This window comes from Tachypleus tridentatus, chromosome 2, assembly GCF_004210375.1.
Source record: "Tachypleus tridentatus isolate NWPU-2018 chromosome 2, ASM421037v1, whole genome shotgun sequence".
Lineage (NCBI taxonomy): Eukaryota > Metazoa > Arthropoda > Merostomata > Xiphosura > Limulidae > Tachypleus > Tachypleus tridentatus.
Window position 1 is genome coordinate 99861970 of NC_134826.1, and position 21581 is coordinate 99883550.

The 21581-nt window shown below is 34.6% G+C and overlaps 1 protein-coding gene across 1 annotated transcript in view; it reads left to right on the top strand.

Annotated features, from left to right (window-relative positions):
* Positions 1 to 21581, top strand: part of LOC143244680 (pancreatic triacylglycerol lipase-like) — a 66917-nt gene that overhangs the window by 21214 nt on the left and 24122 nt on the right. The window contains exons 2-5 of the mRNA XM_076489777.1: positions 552 to 1000; positions 5987 to 6218; positions 7024 to 7248; positions 20492 to 20725. Coding sequence (XP_076345892.1) covers positions 552 to 1000; positions 5987 to 6218; positions 7024 to 7248; positions 20492 to 20725 — 1140 coding nt within the window. The remainder of the gene's footprint in view (positions 1 to 551; positions 1001 to 5986; positions 6219 to 7023; positions 7249 to 20491; positions 20726 to 21581) is intronic.

Sequence of the window (21581 nt, forward strand, 5' to 3'; positions counted from 1 at the left end):
GAGGTTATTACGTGTCTTGACACATAATTTATTTATTATTTATTTTATTACATCAACGAATATTCACGAGCTGAGAGGCTAATATGTGCCCACTGCGTTAAACATTATATAGTAATTTTTTTGTTTTCTTTGTTTTTTTTTAATTTCGCGCAAAGCTACTCAAGGGCTATCTGCGCTAGCCGTCCCTAATTTAGCAGTGTAAGACTAGAGGGAAGGCAGCTGGTCATCACCATCTACCGCTAACTCTTACGCTACTTTCTTAGAAACGAATAGTGGGATTGACCGTAACAATATAACGCCCCCACGGCTGAAAAGGTGAGCATGTTTGGTGCGAAGGGGATGCTAACCCGCGACCCTCAGATTACGAGTCGCACGCCTTAACCTACCTGGCCATGCCGGGCCAGTAAATTTTGTTATAAGAAAGATAATACTAATATTATATCTCTCGGGAAAAATAATATTACGTTCATAAGGAGTGGTTATAAGTTATCTTATTTTATTTTTTAAAAGACCAATAATGTTAATATGTTTCATATCCTTCGTTATTTCAGCACTAACGAGTGTCGGAGTTTCATATTCGTGGAGCTATAGCAATGTGAATGAGGAAAGCCCAAATGATTTTAAAATATGGAACGCTATTGTTACCTCACTTACCAGATGGCGGGAGCTAAGAAAAAGAAAAATAACACATCATTCACATGTGCACAAACGAGATGAAGAGGTTGTTTGTTATACGCAATATAACTGGTGTTTCCGAGATGAAGGTCCGTTTGATTACTTGGACACACTCCCGGAGTCCCCGCAAGCAATTGGGACACAATTCTATTTGTTTACCAGGAAAAACCCTCATCATGGTGATCTTCTTCACTATAATGACAAATCATCTTTGTATTTTTCCCATTTTAATGGTAGTAACCCAGTGAAAATTGTAATTCACGGTTTTGGAGGAAGTGCAGACAAGTCTTGGGTAAAACAGATGGTAGAAGGTCTTCTTTATGTTGTAAGTATTATAAAGATAAACAATAGTATTTATTAAAGATACTGATTCAATGTAATATGTATGAGTTTGTTTGAATATAAATAACGGTTGTAAAGAAAACCACACATTTGAACAAATTGTGTTTTAAAATCTAACTGATATAGGGGAAGAACATTTATGTGAGACAACTTAATAATGATAAGATATATTTAGGAAACTTTGAACATGGTGCAGGTTATTTCGAAACCATACCAAACTGCATATGTAATTCACTTTTCTAGCATATTAGTGATATTTTTATTTCTCTCCCTTTTAACTAGAAATTAGCGACCTTAAAATGCGTGTTAGTATGTGGAAGATCATGCAACTGTTGCTCGTCTGTGATATCAAAATAACAATTCATTTATTTTGTTCAAAAGATAATTTTGAAACGAAAATGAATATGTACTTATTTATAATTTTCCTAAAATGTTAAAAAAATTAAATGATTTGAAAAACTGTAACGGTCAATAGAATTACTCATTCTGGACAGACATTTCTATTTATGAAAACAATAATGGAAGTTTCTCAGAATACCAAAGACAAACTAATAAATATGCATTTGGGGCAGTAAGTGAAAGCTGTGCTGCTTGTCACTTTAGACGTCTATTAAGGACTGTCATCCGTCTTTGAATTTTAAAGTCAATTAGAAAATATCCATTGAACAGATGAAGTCCATTTTCATTTTATTGTCTATGACAACTCAAGAAATGCTGGTCTGTTCATAAGTAGCCACATGCAGCTCACCGAATTATCACTAACGATTTTTACGTTACTGCACACTACACTTTATTAGCATATTTATCATTAATTATTTGTTCTTCGAAGTTGGTGAAGTGCTCAAATTGTTTCGATAACTGGCGGAGTCCGTAATGAGAAAATGCTAGAAGACCTCAATAGTGCGTCTAGAGGAGCAAGCATTAAAAATACTTCTCATTCCAGAAAGACAGAACAATCCTTCATGTTTGTTTACCTTTCATTAAAAGGCTTCTGACAAACATTGTCACTTAAAAAATAGACATTCTTAAGGTATTCATTTAGGTAGAAAGAACCGGCACTTTCCGGACATTAACATATTTTTTTTTGCAATGGAATCTCCTCAAAGGAAATGCCAATCGGAATAGCGCACAAATTTTGGAAGATCTGAGAACAAATATTAGAAATGATATTTTGAAGTTCAAAATGAACACTATTCAAAATATATAATGCAGTCACGCAGGGATAGGCTACATATGTTAACTGAGAGTGATTGGAAGTTTGTGGCAGTTTTTGAAATACCCTGTACAGTGTTGAAACTATACTGCGATTCTCGATGTGCTTCTGATGAAATTTAGTTTTCCTTAGTTTCCATAATAAATTCCAATAGGATATATTCTTTCTAACTGTCCAGTACTTTAACTAGTTAGGGTTACATTAAAGTTCTAGCTTCAGTCATAAGATTTTATAACAGGAAAATATTTGTGATTTTGTCCAATGAAAAGGAATGAAAGATTTGTAACTGAATAGAAAACTATAGTTGTGCTTTGTTACCTCTGAAAACGCGATACTTCTAAGGCTTTAATGCAAAACTAGATATTTGGTGTTGTTTTCTCAAATGATAAGCGCCGTGTCTTTATTTTTTTTACCAGTGGTGTCCTAAGGAATTAATTATATTGTATTTTACAAACAATGCTAAAATTTACTTATAACGTTCATGGTCCGCGCAACTAATTTAAACCAATCACACATTAATGATAGAAGTACACAAGTAGCAATTTAATAAAATACGTGAATAAATATATCACGTTGTGGCCTAAATGATGTGAATCGATAACATATTAGAATAACAAACTGTTAAACCTGTTACAATGAAAAATATATTTTTTCTAATGAGTTGTTTTAATCTGTACAATTTTGAGCAAAGCTATACAAAGACTATATGCGCTAATTGTTCCTAATTTTAGAGTAATAGACTAGAGGAAAGGCAGCAAGTTAGCATCATACATTGCAACTTTTGGACTATTCGTATGAGACCGAATAGTGGGATTTGACCGTTATCCAGAATAGAGAACGCAATTAATATTGGTAGTAATATGAAGTGAACGACAAAACCTCATATCCATAGCAAGGCACATTAATCATCGGTTCGCTATCTGTAAATAATAAAAAAAAAGTCATAGTTTTAAATACTGAAATGAATAAGTTGAAAATGGCTTAACTTTATACAACTTGAAAAATAATCATGCAGATTTGATACATGAAGACAAAAGCATAGGAATATGAGCTATTATGATGCAGGTGTTACAATTCAATTTTGTGTAAAATATTTCGTGTGTATGTGTTTCGGTAATCACTCATTATTCAAAGTACTTCCACTTCTGAGCTGATATGGACCAAGGATAAATGATAATACCAAGGAACAATGCACTGATAGAGCAATCTTGCCTTAAATTAAAGTAATTCAACAATCTAAGAGAACATTTCTATGAACTGCATTATTCAGAACTTGTTATGGCAAAAGGAAGCTACGCCTCTTGAGGGTTAACTATTATGATCGTGCCGATAGATAGCATCCATCTTCTAATGTAATTTTGCCCTATAAGAGTTCATCATCTTAAGGTACCCTGGGTGATTACGTCATGTGTAAATGGAAATCAGTTAATCTAGCAGCTGCAATAATAAATGTATTAATTTTTCTATCAATGAGCAGCATAAATTAAGATATTTTCTTACTAATAATTATTTATGAAAATAATGTGTCCTTAGACATTGAAAACATTTAATAGTTTGAAAAAGTCATACTTTTGCTGAATAGTTGTTTTTTAATTTATTATACGACATACAGATGCCATCAGTGTCTGATGTTTTGTGACTAATACCATGATTGTCTAATGGCTATTTAGATATTGATAAAATTATGATGGTTTTAAAATTTCATTTAATATTATTAATGCTTGTAAACATATTTTTATTGCCAGCTTAAAATATTCTAAATTGAAAGCTCTTTAAAAAACAGAAATATGACTAACATTATAATTATAATTATAAAAGTCAGTATATTTCAATAATTATTATCTCACAGTAACAGTTGAAACGTTCTTTACTTAAAAAGTGTGAAACAAGATTAAGAAAAGATAAACATTTATATATATCAAGGCTAATGTAACTTGGCATCATTGCTTAGTGGCAGTGGCGGATTTAAGGTTGTGTGGGCCTAAAGGCTAATAATTTTTGTAATTTAACATGGAATAAATGGTTAATGGTTTTAAGTATTCTAATGTTTTCCATTAAAAAACTTGATACAAAAATTTTGTAATTTTACGAATAATTAGAACTTTATTACTTATAACTTTGGCCGAGCGTGTTAAGGCGTTCGACTCGTAATCCAAGGGTCGCGGGTTCGAATCCCGATCGCACCAAACATGCCCACTCTTTCAGCCGTGGGGGCGTTATAATGTGACGGTCAATTCCACTATTCATTGGTAAAAGAGTAGCTCAAGAGTTGGCGGTGGGTGGTGATGACTAGTTGCCTTTCCTCTAGTCTTACACTGCTAAATTAGGGACGGCTAGCGCACATAGCCCTCGAGTACCTTTGTGCGAAATTCAAAAAACAAACAAACTTATACTTTATTTCGGATGAGTCTCTGATTTATTATACTACTTAGGTTACGTATTACTATTTCAAATATCCAGAAATTTGAATTTGAATTTAGAAGTTAATTAAATGTTAATAGATATTAACTTTATGATATTTGCCAACAAGATTGATAAACACAATTTTCTTTTTTAATACAAATATATTTTAATATATAAACAAAAAAAATACAATTTATAATAATGGTTATTACTAATAGTTATTACAAATGGTGCTTTATATACAAGAGTTTTACAAACTTACAAATAATACTAGGTCTTATGTCCAGTATAGAACTGAATATTTTATCGACTATTCAGGTTCAAGACGGACATATCAGTACTGAGTTGATAGTGTCACACATTGCTTGTTTGATTGGCTTCACATCGCTGACTTTTTACCGAAAAAATATTTAATGTCATCGTAAAAATGCTTTGTTTAGTTTGCTTTGAATTTCGCACAAAGCTACTCGAGGGCTATCTGTGCTAACCGTACCTAATTTAGCACTATAAGACCAGAGAGAAGACAGCTAGTCATCACCACCCACCGCCAACTCTTGGGCTATTGTTTTACCAACGAATAGTGGGGTTAATCACCACATTATAACGCCTCATGGCTGAAAGGGCGAACATATTTGGGGTGACTGGGATTCGAACTAGGAATCGAGTACCTTATCCACCTGGCCATGTTGGGCTTGTAGAAATGCTAACGTTCGAAGTTAATTCACTGAGGTTGAACGGTTTGTAATGCTCAAAATCTATAACTTTCCTGGTCAAATTCTGTAGTTTGCCGATTAATAAGCGTTAATCACAATTATAGCTTTTGAAACATATAGCACACTGATTGTACTGTCCAATAATAATTTTCTCGATGAGTTGGTTTTATATAGCAATCACTCGAATTTCTCGAAGTTAAATAATGTTCTAGTGCATTTTCGTAAAAAAATATTGTTTATTTTTATTTTCAATAATCTTGTATGAATTTCGAGAACAGACAGATCTTGCGCAGTAGATAGTCAACAATATTCGGTACACGCAAAAAAAATACTGAAATAAACATAGGGACTAAAATGTACAACAGTTCTCTTACATTAGAACATATCCAAACACTATGTGGGAGAACAATTTTCCTGTCGCCTTCTCCAAGATGCTATTCTGCCAGTGGCTTTTGGTTTCCTCGTCCTCTTGATAGACTTGGTGTAGCATTAATGTATACGTGTACATATATATATATTGAATTTGTTTGTAGTTAAACACAAAGCTACATGTTAAATTACTTGATCGTTATTAAACATTCGTTTTTAACGCAAAATGTATGTTTTGTGTTTGTTAACAATTTTACTCTAATATCACCAGGGGGATATGAATGTCATTGTTGTTGATTGGGAAAAGGGCGCTAAGTTACCGAACTATGTTCAAGCAGCAGCGAATACTCAACTCATTGGTAAGGAAATTGCACAGCTTATACGATTGATAAACTATGAGCGAGGAACTACAAATCATGACTTCCATCTGATTGGATTTTCGCTTGGAGCTCATGTGGCTGGATTTGTTGGCATGGAAATAAAAAATCTCAGTAGAATAACAGGTTGGTGGAATTTTTGCAAATAACTCCTAATCCTAAGTGCTAGATTTAATATTAGAAATTTAATAATGTTTACCTCGTTATTTTAGAAATTTTAATATAGAATTAGCGAGAAGGAAACTAAAATAGTGCAGATACCCTTTTGGCATATGTACATTACCATTAACCTAAGGAACAAGATAATATCTATCTTTCCAAACTCAAAATGGACCTGTTTTAGCTTGTTGAATACAAACTTTGTATAGTTACGGTATCCCTATTTTCGTTATTATAATAATTATTATTATTCCATGCAAGTATCTCGAAAGTACTTCACATAGAAAATACAAATAGAAAATACAGTAAGGTGAAACTTTTTACATTTTTTGTGTTATTATTTATTCATTACGAATAAAAACATTCTAATTTAAATGTTTGAAAGACAAAACCAATTATAGTCCCCCGCTGCTACAGCTTTAGAACGCTAAAAACAGGGGTTCGATTCCCTTCGGTGGACTCAGCAGATGACCCGATGTGGCTTTGCTATAAGAAAACACAAACCAATTATATTAGGTTGTTTAATAAAAATTATGGGAAAGACTCATGAGGCCCAATTTGTTTGTGATTTTGCTATGTACATGACCAACTTGTTTCTGACTATTTTCCTGTCATCAGTAGACTTTTACCATTCTCTAGGATTACAGAATACAGATGAAAGGTAGCTTTCTTGATAATCGGTCAAAATCATAATAAATGACGAATCCAAACAAGATAAATAATGTTTTAGTGATAAGAAAACTTCTAAGTGTTAATATTATTTTTATCGTAGGCCTAGATCCAGCTGCACCTTTATTTGAAGGCTACGAAGCAAAAGTACGATTGGATCCGACTGACGCAAAATTTGTTGACGTCATCCATTCTAATGGAGATAGTATGATTAGAGGGGGGTTTGGAGCTTATGAATCAATGGGCCACGTGGATTTCTTTCCGAACGGTGGAAAATTTCAACAAGGTTGTAGCGGTGTTTTTATTGGTGCTTTATCCGATATTCTATGTAAGTTTGGAGAAAAAAAAGTCGTCTGTATATATAAAGAACTGTGATTTCGTATATATTCAAAATAAAATCGGGAAATATGCTTAGAATATTACCATGACTTTTTTCATACTTTAATGTTTTGATGTTATTTTTGAGTCTTTGAAGATAAGGAAATCCCATGATTCGTGGTAAAGACTATTTTAGGACTTTTAAAAACTTTTCTGATAAATATCGAAACAAATCAAAAACACTTGACAAATATGCTCATCTCTATCTTTGAAAAACTTATTTCATTATATTTTGTACATTAGCCTTTACTATTAAATTATCTATAGCATATAAATCTTTTGTTTTTTCATGCTGACACATTCTGAAGGAAATTTTACAACTCTTTTTATTTTTTACTCTAATAAATGCAAAGTTTTATGTTACGTTCATAGGTCAAACACGTTACTAATAAATCCAGTTTCGAATTTGTGGCTACTAGCTGAATTTATTTCAAGTTAAAAAATACAATTAGAAATTGCTCTACGATACCCTTATATGATCAATGCAATTTCGGGTGGTTATCAAACACCGAAATGTTTCATGGAAATGCCTTTGGCGCCATCACCCTGACTACAAAAGAATGGTTTACATGTATTTAGGATTTAAACTAATCATCACATTCCTGTTATTTACTGAAACTAGGATTTTATTTATTTACTTTTATATTTATTACTTGAGGGTTTGTTTTTAACTTCGCGCAAATCTATACGAGGGCTAACTGCACTAGCCATCCCTAATTTAGCAATATAAGAATAGGGAGAAGGCACCTGGTCAATACTACCCACCACTCACTCTTGGGCTACGCTTTTACCAACCGTCACATTATAATATATTCATGGCTGAAAAGACGAGCATGTTTGCATGAGCATTCGAAACCGTTAGCTGATGGTACCTATTAAGGAAGTAAATGTGTTGGATATACAAGACTGGTCATTTTAAGAGTTATTAGGTAGTTTATTTGGTGGTTTAATATAATATGATTATATAGTTTGCATAAGAAGAGAGTTCAAAAATAAATTATTTAAAAAGTTATAGTTATATTGTGACAAGTTTCACTACGTTTTTCCGTACGAGTCGTGCGTTGTGTATGTAATTTAAATATTGTATTCGGCTTTTGCAATATTGTTGACGTAATTTTACTCGAAGCTTCTAAGTTTTCTCTATGTGTTATACAGGGTGTTCGGAAAGTCACTGTGCAGTTTTGTAATCATATTTTATTCAGTCTATTTCAAGCAAGCAACTGATAGCGGTGTTTAGAAACAAAATAAGAAGGATCCAGGCCTGTATTGATGACAACGGGGGTCACTTTCAACATTGTTTATAATTGTCATTCATATTTACCTCCTGTATTCTATATTGAAACATGTCTGTTAATAAATATATATGTGCATAGTGACTTTCCAAACACCCTGTATTATTGTTATTAGAAAAGTAGGTATTTCTAGATTTTTCTATTCCGTGTAATAAATATGTGCATATAAAGAGATCAAGTTGAATTAACTTAGTGAAAGCAAAAAGTGAAGTTGAACTGGGCGATTTTTAGTTTAGCTATAAATTGTCTATAGGGGCGATTTTTTAAGGTGTAATAATGGCAGATTTTATTGTGATAACAGAGTAAAGAAGAATAAGTTATCTTATCATTTGGGTTCTCAAATAATTGAACCAGAATGGGTGGACTGCTGACGTAAAATACAATTATTTAAAGCTCAGGATACAAATGTGGCAATCTACAGAGTACGTAAGTGAATTTAACTCTGATTGTATTGTAACAACAGAGTGGAGGAGATTAATTTGTTTTGTCAAAGGGTTTTTAAAATAATTGGGCAGTTATTTAAAACTTTGTATAGAACTGTGATAGCTATTAGTGTAACAAAGTTTTTTACATATGCTTGACTTGTTTTGAACATATTATTTTAAAACAAGTGGATTGCGTACCATCCGTTTATTGTTTAAATTTATCGCCAACAAATCACAAAAAGCTATAGTAAATAATCCAACGCTATGAAACTTTGAAAACGTCAGTGATAGGTAATGTTCTCCTCTCCTTTTTCTTTTCTTATTAAAGTTCTAATGAACATATTAGATGGTAATCCCATACCTTACTTTGTAAAATTGATTAAGTACTTATGTCTTTTAAATTCAAAGTCAAAAGACTATGAAAAGCAGAAATTTGTCCAACTTCACGACTTTTTGAACAGCTCCCTTTCGGGGAAAATCCTAAAACAGAATAGCTTTCGTCATTATGTGACAATTTCCAATTACTTTAGTAAACATTACAATAATATCAAGCCAGACAAATATTGCTGTTAGATGCTAACCTATACATACACCCACACATCTTTATAATAAGAAGTGTGATATGGAACTTAAAACTAGCTCTACAGTTTTAATGAACAAAATCGTATATGATTAAGCTGTGAAATCTAGAAATTTATATGATAATAGATAAGAATAAAGCTCAAAGGCTAAAACCATAATAAAATAGCTTTTTGAGGTGATACAGTATAAACCATATCGATTTATAAAAAGTCCTAGCCCATAATCCTAAAATAGATAATAGTATTAGAAAAGCAAGGTAATGTTCTTAAAGAAGGCATGTAGTCAGTAACTATGCAATGAGTGTAAATTTTATCTATATTAAACAATTGAAATTGGTTTATTTTCAAGAATTAAAAGGCATGGATATGGCAGTTCTTGTTAGTCTCTATGTAAAAATATGCATCATCAAAGGAATATGAGCTTTAAGTCGGCAACGCTGTAGTAACCTTAACATAAGAGCTAGTCCCTCGTATGCTGTTTAGGCAAGGCCTTGGAGCAATAACAAATGATAAGAGTAGTGATATGAACTAGTAATTAAAGGCTTGTTTAAAAGAGGTTTTGAGAGCAACAACTATTAGTAAGGCAATTATACTTTCCATTAGATTATTTTTTTTAAAACAGTCATTCAAACACCAACGATATTTTACATTGCAGTATTAGTTAGTCTTGAGACCTTCTCTAAAATAGGACTTGAAACAGCAATAATACATTAACATGACAGTACAGCCAATCCCTGAGGCTACTTTAGAACAGACCTTAAAGCAGCCGCAAGAGTACTTTCCCCTTGCTCATGTGTACAAATAATGCTACTTTACACTGATTGGCTGTCTCAAATAAAAGGAAAGGGGTAGAGACAATAGTACAAGCATAGATGATGATCTCATAATTCCCCAAGTGTTACCAGAGGGCATTTGCACCATACAATAACATCACCAGGTGAAGTGTAATCAGGAGGCGCTGGCGCCATGAAATGATGGCACTTTAGAGGGTGCATTGCTAGGGCCACATTGTTAAGCTACCATGACAGGTGGGCATGACGTCAGACACAGTGATATCCATGAAGTAGGTCAATGTATCTCAGCATGGCTAGGATTAATACAGTTGGTTTTGAACATACTATCTTCTTTCTAGCCATTGATGGAATGTAAAGTCCATGAGTTCATCATCCTCCATTATAGAAACACGACCTCTGTAATTCCTGACAGTCAAAATTTAGCTTGCTTGACATGAATGTCTTGATTGTATGATATTTCATAACAATGTCTTAATATTAGACAGTTTCAATGTTTTTGAACATTTAAAAAAAGTTGATAAATAAACAGTAATTCATTCAATTATTATTCTTATTTTTAATGAAATAAATTAGAGACAAATGACAAAAGGGTGAAAGAGCAAGTTTTTAATTAATGCATAATATTTAAGTAAACATTCTTTTCTCAGGACAATAAGCTATTTAAGCTACCTCAGTCAAATTATATCTATACTATAATAGTTGTCTTGCTGAAATAAAAAATTTCCTTGTCCATTCAGGACAATTATTCTAATAAGTATGTTTAAATATGGGAATTATTTGTTTGCTTGTTTTTGAATTTCGCACAAAGCTACTCGAGGGCTATGTGTGCTAGCCGTCCCTAATTTAGCAGTGTAAGACTAGAGGGAAGGCAGCTAGTCATCACCACCCACCGCCAACTCTTGGGCTACTCTTTTACCAACGAATAGTGGGATTGATCGTCACCGTATAACGCCTCCACGGCTGAAAGGGCAAGCATGTTTGGCGCGATGGGAATGCGAACACGCGACCCTCAGATTACGAGTTGCACGCCTTAACACGCTTGGCCATGCCGGGCCAAATATAGGAATTATAATCATAATATACTAATCATTACGCATTATTATTTACTTTTAGACGAGTCTCCGAGTTATTATATTATGTATGTTAATGTATCATTGTTTCAAGTAACTGGAAGTTTGAATTCGAATTTAGTAGTTAATTAACTGGTAATACATATTAAATTCATGCTATTTGTCAACAGGATTGATACACACATTTTCTTTCTTTAACACAAATATATTTTAATATGCAAACGTGAAAACAATACAATTTATAATAAAGGTTATTACTAATAGCTATTATAAATGATGGTTTATATACAAGAGTTTTCCAAACTATACTGAGTCTTATATCTGATCTGGAACTGAATATTTTATCGATGGTCTAGATTCACGACGAGCAAATCAATTCTGATTTGATATTGTCACACCTCGCTTAAGCTAGCTTGATTGGCCTCACACCGCTGACTTTTTACCTGAAGGAAATATTTAACGTCCTTATAGAAACGCTAACGTCTGAAGTTAATTCACTGAAGTTGAATGGTTTATAATGTTCAAAATCTATAGCGTTCTTAGTCAAATTCTGTAGTTTTTGGATTAATAAAGATACGTTAATAACAATTATAGCTTTCGAAACCTGTAGCACATTGATTTTAGCTATCCAGTAATATTCTCCTATGTTCCATCTCTTGGCTAAGCCGCTTTTTGTAGAAATCACGCGAATTTTTAGAAATTTCGACAATATTTTCGCGCGCTTTCGTCAAACAAACATTGTTGATTTTTACACTCAAGAAAGGGCCCCCGCTAGTACAGCGGTAAGTCTACGGATTTGTAACGCTAAAATCAGGGGTTTGATTCCCCTCGGTGCGCTCAGCTGATAGCCCAATGTGGCTTTGCTATGAGAAAACACACACACACACACACTCAAGAACGTTCTACACATTTCGAGGGCAGGCGGGACTTGCGCAATACGCAGTTAAAAAATATACAATACAGGTAAAAAAGGAAACTATACAGAAAAACGTAGAAAATAAAATAAATGTTCAACGATAAATCCGTTATATAATTCAATTGGATGACATGTTTAATACTTATAAAAACAATAGGCATGAAAAAACCTTTCCAGTAGTATCTTAATTGTATTATTAACATACTATATAAACATAAATAAATGAAAAATAAATTAAGACATATGAAAACCAGCGTGTCTTATGAAATTGTAAAAATATATTTGTAAAATGTATGTAATTAAATATGTGTTGAAACCTCTATACAAATCCTGATAATATTTCATACTTTTGTGAAATACGTACAACATAAATGAATATATAAATGAAAACAAAAACATAAATTGTTATCTAATTTAAATAACAGACAACAATAGCTTTATTAAAATCCTACAGACAGTAAGATTGTCATTAAAATAATGATTTCAGCATAATTAAACCTAGACCTTGAGAATGTAATCATACGTGGAAATATAGTAACAACATACACCATTGTAAAACTCGTGTAGAAGAAATTATAGAATAACATGGGTTATAATGAAATATGTTGTAAAGTTATATTAATAACGTAAAGACAAACTAATGACACAACAAGTTTCAAATTAGTGCATGATATTAAATAAGTGTTCTCTTCAGGACATTTTACACATAAATGGTCAAGAAATGTAATTAAATATAGGACTATTGAATTGTTGTTTTATATTGTTGTTTTGAAATAAGCAAAAGCTACATAATGGGCTATCTGTGCTCTGCCCACCACGGATATCGAAACACAATTTTTAGCGTTGTAAGTCTGCAGACATACCACTGAGCCACTGGGGGGCTGTTTTATATAGAATATATTAAATTTAACCATGCTGAGATCAGTTGATCCATTTTGCATATGCCATTATTTTTAATGCGACAAATGACGCACCCCTAGTAATGCGTCCTCTCTGGTCACATCATTACTTGCTCCCAATGCTCTCTTGTGATACTTTGTGGAACTATAACATCATCTTCTATTTGACATAATTGTCTCTACTCTCTTTCCATTACATGAAACAGCCAATCAGTGTGAAGTGGAATCTTTCGAATACAGGAATAAAGTGGTAACTACTGAAGATGCATTAAAATTATAAATATTAGCTAGTCCTTGTTAATTCCCTAAAATATGCCTTGGACCAGCAACGCTATATTGTAGGACTAAAGAGGGCACATAAAAGTGTTGAAAGTAGTTTTCTAATATAAATACTTATATTTGATCCTAAAGTGTTTGTTTTTGTTCTCGTTAATATGACTAAATATTAATTGTTGTCGTAATTGTATTATGAGGACGTTCAAATGCTAGTACCAATAATCCGTTCAAACTTAAAATTCTATTTGTCAGAATATGTTATCATAGTGAAATATCAAGTTTAAACTCTTCTTAGGCTAAGCATGGCCAGGTGGTTAAGGTACTCGACTCGTAATCCGAGGGTCGCGGGTTCGAATCTCCGTAACGCCAAACATGCTTGTCCTTTAAGTCATGGGGCGTTATAGTGTGACGGCCAATCCCAATATTCGTTGGTAAAAGAGTAGCCCAAGAGTTGGCGGTAGGTGGTGATGACCAGCTGCCTTCCCTCTAGTCTTACACTGCTAAATTAGGGACGGCTAGCGCAGATAGCCCTCGTGCAGCTTTACGCGAAATTCAAAAATAACAAATATCTTTATAAAATGCCAACCAACGGTAAATGAAATGTAAGGACTTAAAAATATTTTATGATCTGAAAGTAGTCTTATTATATAACGAAATCTATACATTTTGACTTCAGTTATGGTATATTCCAGTCCTTCGTTTCATAAGTGGTCCAATAGAACGCTGGAAATTATATTTCACTCTTTGACAATCTTTATATTGTTATTAATGTTTTATTTTCATTCCTAGATACCATCTCTACTGATGGAGTTCAGATAAAAGACATCTCTAATTCTACCTAATAATTCGTCATAGATGATAATAGTACATTGCCTTGCGGATGATTTGTCGACGTTTTGTTAAGCTAATATGTGGAGTGAAAACAATTTAAACAATAACTTAATCTGTTTTTTTTATATTTTAGCTCGTTTTAGCAATAACAGTAATATAACAAATCCATCGTTAAATTGCCTGATCAGCATCCCTTAATTTACTTTAGCCTACGTCACTGATGGAGAATTATATATTCTAAAATTTGTATAATTTAGAGCACATTTTTGTTGAAATTAAATCCACCTAATCATGTTTTTCTTTAAATTGAACTGAAATCCTATTTGTACTTTTAATGGCTAAAAGGAAAGTACTTTCTGCACTCTTTTAGCATTGGAGCTGTGAAAAGTGAACTTAAGTGATAAGGTGACTGAAATCTGTCAGTGCTACACGAGCTTAATAGCCAAGCACAAAAAAGTACATAAGTCTTCAAATGACACGCAGTGCTTTTCAGGAACCGTTTAGAAATACATTGGTAGATATTGTGCAGGAAGCAGAGTACAATATTATGCCTGTAACTGCTTTCAAAATGTTCCTGTCTGCTCATCCTACTGTTGAGTATCATGATGCTTCAGCCTTCCTTATCGAATCGCAGGTGAAATATTCGTATTACGGTTGAAAGCTAAACATGAAAAGGTGATAGCAGAAGCATAAAAGGTTTGCAACTGCTTAATTAATGATGCTGAAAATATGGATTTATTTGATATTTAATGAATTTGCTCCTAACAGGTACACCTTACTACTAGTTAATATGTAATCTTGCGGATGCTCTATTTCACATAAACATTTATCAGTTAACAGTGGAAACTTGTTACAAAAAATACGTCCAATAACTACCTTCTTGGGAGTTTTCGAATTGAACTTCCTTTTAATATTCTACAAACTGTGTTTGAGGAACATATTAAAAAATAGAAAAAAATCTGAAATATTTTTTTCGTTTACTAACTAGAGATAAAAGAAACATCAATAAGTATTTGTTGTAAAACTTGACTTATTTTTAATTAACTATGTATATGATCTGTTCAAAATTAATTTAACGAATTTCATAATAAATTGAAATAAAATTATCTATTTAATGTTTCTCACGAAGGCACAAGCCCTTAATTGCAAGCAGTATCTAAGTTTATTGGAACATGTACAAATTTTGAAGTGTCTTAAGTATACATTTAAAAAGAAGCCTCCAGTATCACAGCGGCGTATGTGTGGACTCACACTGCTAAAAACCGGGTTCCGATACCAGTGGTGAGCAGAGCACAAAAAGGCCATCGTGTAACTTTGGGTTTAATTTCAATCACACTTAATCACACATTTTAAAAGTTCTTTGTACTTAATCGTGCATGATAAAATAACAGCCCGTTCCTTTGGCTGTGGCTTGCTAGATAGTAGATAGGGACAGTGGAAATCTCTTTAATCCATTCATGCGCGCGACTAATTAGATGACGAGGCATTTGGCTATTGATATTTTCAATTATCCAATTTAAAGTCGGGGTCGACGATACCGACAGATGTTGAATGGTGTTTGCATGAATGTAAGATTTTATATGGCGAGGAGAAGTCTAAAGCAGTATGTCTGACTCTGTGGACAAATCCTACCAAACGAGATGTTGTTCATTATTAGTCTTCCACAGAAGGTCTAAAATGTAGAGGATGGTACACCTACATAAGAGCTGTTCGAAATATTTGGACCTTATGTCCAGGTCTGCAAGAAGTGTTTTCAGGCAACCAGGCACCATGGGCACCAATTGGAAAACCGTGGAGACCTACAGAAGATGCTCCTGTAAGTTCTTTAATCTATGGTGCTAAACTTTCATATTTTGATATTTTTTCAGGCATAAGCCTCTTTCAGCAAGTCATACATGAGCTCATAGCGAACCATCACATCAACAGCCACAGCTTTATTATTATGGCAGAAGATCATATCGGGACGCCGACGCTCGCCAGTATCTGTTACAAAGGTGAATTCTTGAAAACTTTCCACCCCTTTATAGGAAGCCTCTTTGAGCAAATGGTCACAGATCTTGTTCTGACGACGTATTCGTATCGACTTCAGGTTTAGTCATTGACTACTAATATAACATAGCGTCTCTCTCATGGATTTACAGCCCCAACATTTGGCAGATTCTTTGTTCTTAAAGAAGTTACCTCTACTGAGGGTCTCCTTTGTAAGGTATACATTAGCTCTTAGATCCAGACACTTCACCCAGTGGTGGATTTTCACACCAACTGGCTTAGGCAACAAGTGGTTGGCTGATGTTGAGTCTTTGAAAAGTTCCACACCATGCCCTTGCACTGCTAGCCTTTTCCAATTCTTCCTTTTCATATTTCTCCAATTAGGATATGTTTCTGGTCTCTAGTAGGGCCTAGGGATCGGAAGTGCAGTTTTCAAGACAATACCTTCGATGGAACCCAATAAACCATTGTTTTCCACCACATAGAATGTTACTTCTTTGGAAGAGTGTACGAGTCTCATATACGTCTTGATCTTTGAAGTTGGAACAATAGACTCCAATTTTATAATTGCTAGACCCCCGTCGTGGTGACGTGAGTAAAGCAATCGTCGGCCATACAGACTGGTAAATGACACCAATTTTGACTGCCTTTTTTATTTTTGATCAAATTCAGTTTGGCCAATTCAAGTCAGTGCAAAAGCCTGGATACGGCAAATCTACATAATATCTCGCCCCTCTGGTGTGGTTTAAGGGATGTTTCAGTGACCTGGCTTATCCATCTCTCAAGAATAAGTTTCACAGGTTCACTGCTTACCCTGCTTTTAGATATCAGTACATCTGCTCGGGTCTTATCATCGGGAGAGTCTCACTATTGACTGACCATATCTGGCAGTCATTTATAGTGAAGGTCTTATTCGATCCCTTAATCAGCATTCTGACACTCTTTGAGATGTTCAGGTTGAGGCAGTTCCCAAGCAGCATTTGTCTGCTATATCCAGCATTGTTTGGAAGCTAACATGCTCTTTGGCCAGTACTGACATGTGATTGGCATATGCCAGAGTGGAGACTGGAGCCAGTTCCTTACTCAGCAACATACCTCGGTCTTACTCTTCTAGCTGATGCAGAAGAGGATCCAGAGCGGTATTAAAAAGTATAGGAAACATTGGGTCACCTTGCTTGACAACTTTGTATGGTATGATTGGGTTGTTCGCACTCAAAAAGTTGTCATGATTTCTTTATACATATCCTCCATAATCTGAATGAAATGTGAATGGATAGTATCTTTCAAGTTGGCTAAGAGATGTTTGTCATCACCTGCATCAAAGATTTTTGACAGGTCTAGGAAAACCAGAACCAGTGTCCCATTTTGCTTGACCTTCCTTATGATAGACTGGAGCAGAAATATACTATACCTTCAACCACCCTGAGGTATGAAGTCTGGGATTTATTTGTACTGACCTGCTCGAGACGGTGTGCCGTATTCCTGAACGAAATTGTGATAAACCTCCGGTTTTTGGAATTATGCAGATTACTCTTTTCTTTCAGAATGAGCATCGACCTGCTGATTTTCATGCGGTCGAGAATGCGACTCGAAAATTACCACAAACTAAACACATTTGTCAAGGCAATATCTATACTATGTTTGAGTAAGAACAGAAGGGTAATGTTATCAGGACCAGTTGCTCCTTTTTTCATATAATGAAGTTACGCTCTCACTTCATCAGATGTTATAGGTTTCAGAAGTTCGTTGTTGTTTGCCTTTGGTGGCATCAGGTATCCATCAAAATTGACGAGATCGTTAACAGCATCATAGACCTAATCGTAGTGGTCTTTCACCTGATTATTACTAAAGTTACACCTAACAGCATCCCAGCCGTCAAGTATCTTCTTAGCTAGGCGTTTACGTTTGAAACTGAACATTATCTGAAACCTCTTAAAACGTTCCACTCGATGGAGACGTATCTTTTATCGTTTTCTAACAGATTATGGGTTATCAGTCACCTGTTTGGATGTTTGTTCATGGTTACAAGATGCCTGTGAATGGGCAAACTTATCTATCCATTGTTTAGTCACAATTTTAACCTCTTACCACGTTGATTTGTTGAATCCCTTCTGATTTCTCAGTTGACTTAAATATGAACAAAATTTAGAGCCTTATTCAGGGAGAAAAGGAGATCCCTTCACAGTTTAGCTCCTCAAACTGAACGACTACAACAGGATCTTCACGACTCGAGATGCCAGGTGAATCCATGTGGACAGAAGGTTGTACCTTATGAAGATAACGGTTCTTGTCTTAGACCTGTTTAGGAATCTTGTCTGGTAAATGTCCCGCACAGAGAACATTGATATTCCTTTGGCCTGAGTGTACTACTTCCACTGGAGGGTTTGTATTTCTTCCTCAGACCATATTACCTGACGAGGGTGCTCTAACAGCGTCCTGACTCCTTGAGAGATTATTCGTTCGGCATTTCGAGATGTTGGATGTTGATGTCTTTTATGCTGAGAAAGTTCTGTTTTTGTTTAAAATTTCATATTGCAGATATCACAGCCAATGCTCCTAGTATTTGCGTAAATTTTAGTACATGACAAGTGACAGCGTAATAGTTGCAATAATGTTTTCGGCAGTATTTACAATATGCCTGCGCCAATGAGTGATGAATATTTCCTGATAGATTGCAGACTTAGAAAATGCCTTAAACTCATGTAGAAACAGGTCACATGCCATTTTTACCACAGAAGTGTCACAAACCCATTCTCTACTGCTCTATGTTCCCTCATTTGGTTCTTTTCCCATCTTTGAGACAGCATTTAGTTCCCCCTCGTGGGTTTTCAGATATAGACATAGATTAGACATTTGATGTCGTATTCATATACTATATATCATTAGACATAGATTGGTAAGTACAATCCACTACAGTTGTATGGCTGACACTGGCCTCGCAACATGAGGTGATATAACTTATGCCATCCACCTCAGTGATTTGGCGCCTAATTCCAGTGGTAGTTTTATGTCTAGTTGCACTGATCTCATTTTGGATATGTGAGTTGGTGTCAGAATAGGAATCACTCAATACCTCTATTCCTGATCTCAGGCAATCCTGTCCCTCGTTGCCAGGGGTTCGCTCGAAAGCTACCATACATACTTGGTGCCAAGTAGCTGGGGGTTTGGCTGCCGCCCTGGCATCTCACGAACTCCAAGACTAGCTTTTATTCATTAATTAACTTTCATATTTTATAAATGGTCTGCTCTGATATAGGGTCGGCCAAGTTTCTATAAAATACAAATTCAGGGTAGGGATGCCAATCCCTACTGATTGCTCACATAGCTGATGAGTTCGATAAGTCCTCATAACGGTATGAAGAATTGATTTCCCCTGCCTTTGGACATATGGTGGGTAGCAAGGTCACCACGTGGGTTTTTTGTGTTCTCTTGCACGTGCAAAGGTTTAATTACAGACTTTCCTGTATTTGACCATACCATTGGACAGTGCTTAGCAAATGTTCTAGGATCTTAAGAAGGTCGTTGTTACTCTCGCTATTTACCCACGCTTGGCTGAATTTTTTCACTTTGACATTTAGAGCACAGGGCAAAAATCACACTGCGTCAGCACCATCCAACGGTCATCGCAATGCTTTGTTTTAATTAGACAGTTGGATACCCACTAATGCCATTAGAAATTCCGCTGTTGAGTCTTTAGACCTTCAGTATTTATTCGGTAATCATGATTTTCCGTAACTGATGATCGGCAGGTAACGAATGTCATCAGTTATAGTATAAAAGCACACTTAAGTACATTACAAGTTTCTTCAATGCGCTCATGTAATTTTCGTCGCTGGTATCAAAATAGCCTTTGAATTAATTCGCGAAATGGCATAATGGATAGAGTGGAATATGTGTGGTCTTTCTGATGGACAACGGTAAACTTACTGATTTACATCGCTAAAATTTGGGGTTATATTCCTCGCGGTGAACAAAAGCAGATAGCCCAGTGTGACTTTACTCTAAAACAAGCAAACAAGTGTTTTGTGTAAGAATTACTCTGGATAGTACGTTATTTAAATCTATTAGATAGTCCAATAAGTGGCTTATGACATATTATTATATTTGAATTTTTAAACAGGGGGACAATGGAAGTCTTTATGTCATCATAGAAGAGCTCTTCGGTTTTTCATGAACTCATTGATGCCAAGTTGTTCGTTTCCTTCTGTGGCTTGCGATAGTTACGAGGATTTCGTTCGTGGTGACTGCTTCACGTGTTTCGAGGATGCTTGTGGCAATATGGGCTATTACGCTGACAAATCAGCTCGCCAGGGGAGGATGTATCTGCTAACCCGTGCTGCGGAGCCTTTTTGTGGTAAGCGTACAAGTTGTTAAATCCCAAGGAAGCCAATGATAATGTGTGTGTAAAACCTAAAACAGACCAACCAAGAACGAGCATGTTTAAAATAATATTTGTTTCATACACACACACACACACACACACACATTAAAGGAATGCACGTACTTCAATTGGCAGTCATTTATTATTGGTAAAAACTGGAATAAAAAGATCGAAAACTGCTAAACATCCCTTCTCTCCAACATCCAACTACCTCTGTCAAAAAGTTAAGCGAACCCTAGAACAAATATAAAGTTAGCATTAGTTTCTATATAACGTGTTAAACGCTAGAGTAGCACCCCACAAGCACTGTGTCGTGTCTACGGAATTACAACAGTTGTCGATCAGATAACATTATCCCAAGAATTGTCGGTAGGTGGCTTTCCTGTAGTTTGTAAGTTGAAAATTATGTGTGACTGTGCACAGACAGACATTTTACAGCTTTGCATGAAATCCTGAAACTAAAATAAAAAATAACAACAAAAGACACTAGCTTACAACTATAACAGTAAAATTATTTTTTTAAGTTCTTAGTACAGTTATCATCAGAAGCAATACTTGTAGTAAGTCAATTCCATACAGTAAAAAAACAAATAAATTTGTAGTAATTTTACATAATGTGATATTTCTTAGAAAGTTCTGGGAACAAAAGAGTCAAAAATAACCAATAATCCTCATTCAGGTGGGAAAGTAATATTAAATTAATTAAGTTTTGTTAAAAAGGAGGCATGCATCCGATTAATGAATATTTTTAGCATTTTAGCAAGAGTGTTTTCAGTTATATTTTAAATAAATAAAAATACAAAACCGAATCCTATTATCGCGCAGTTTA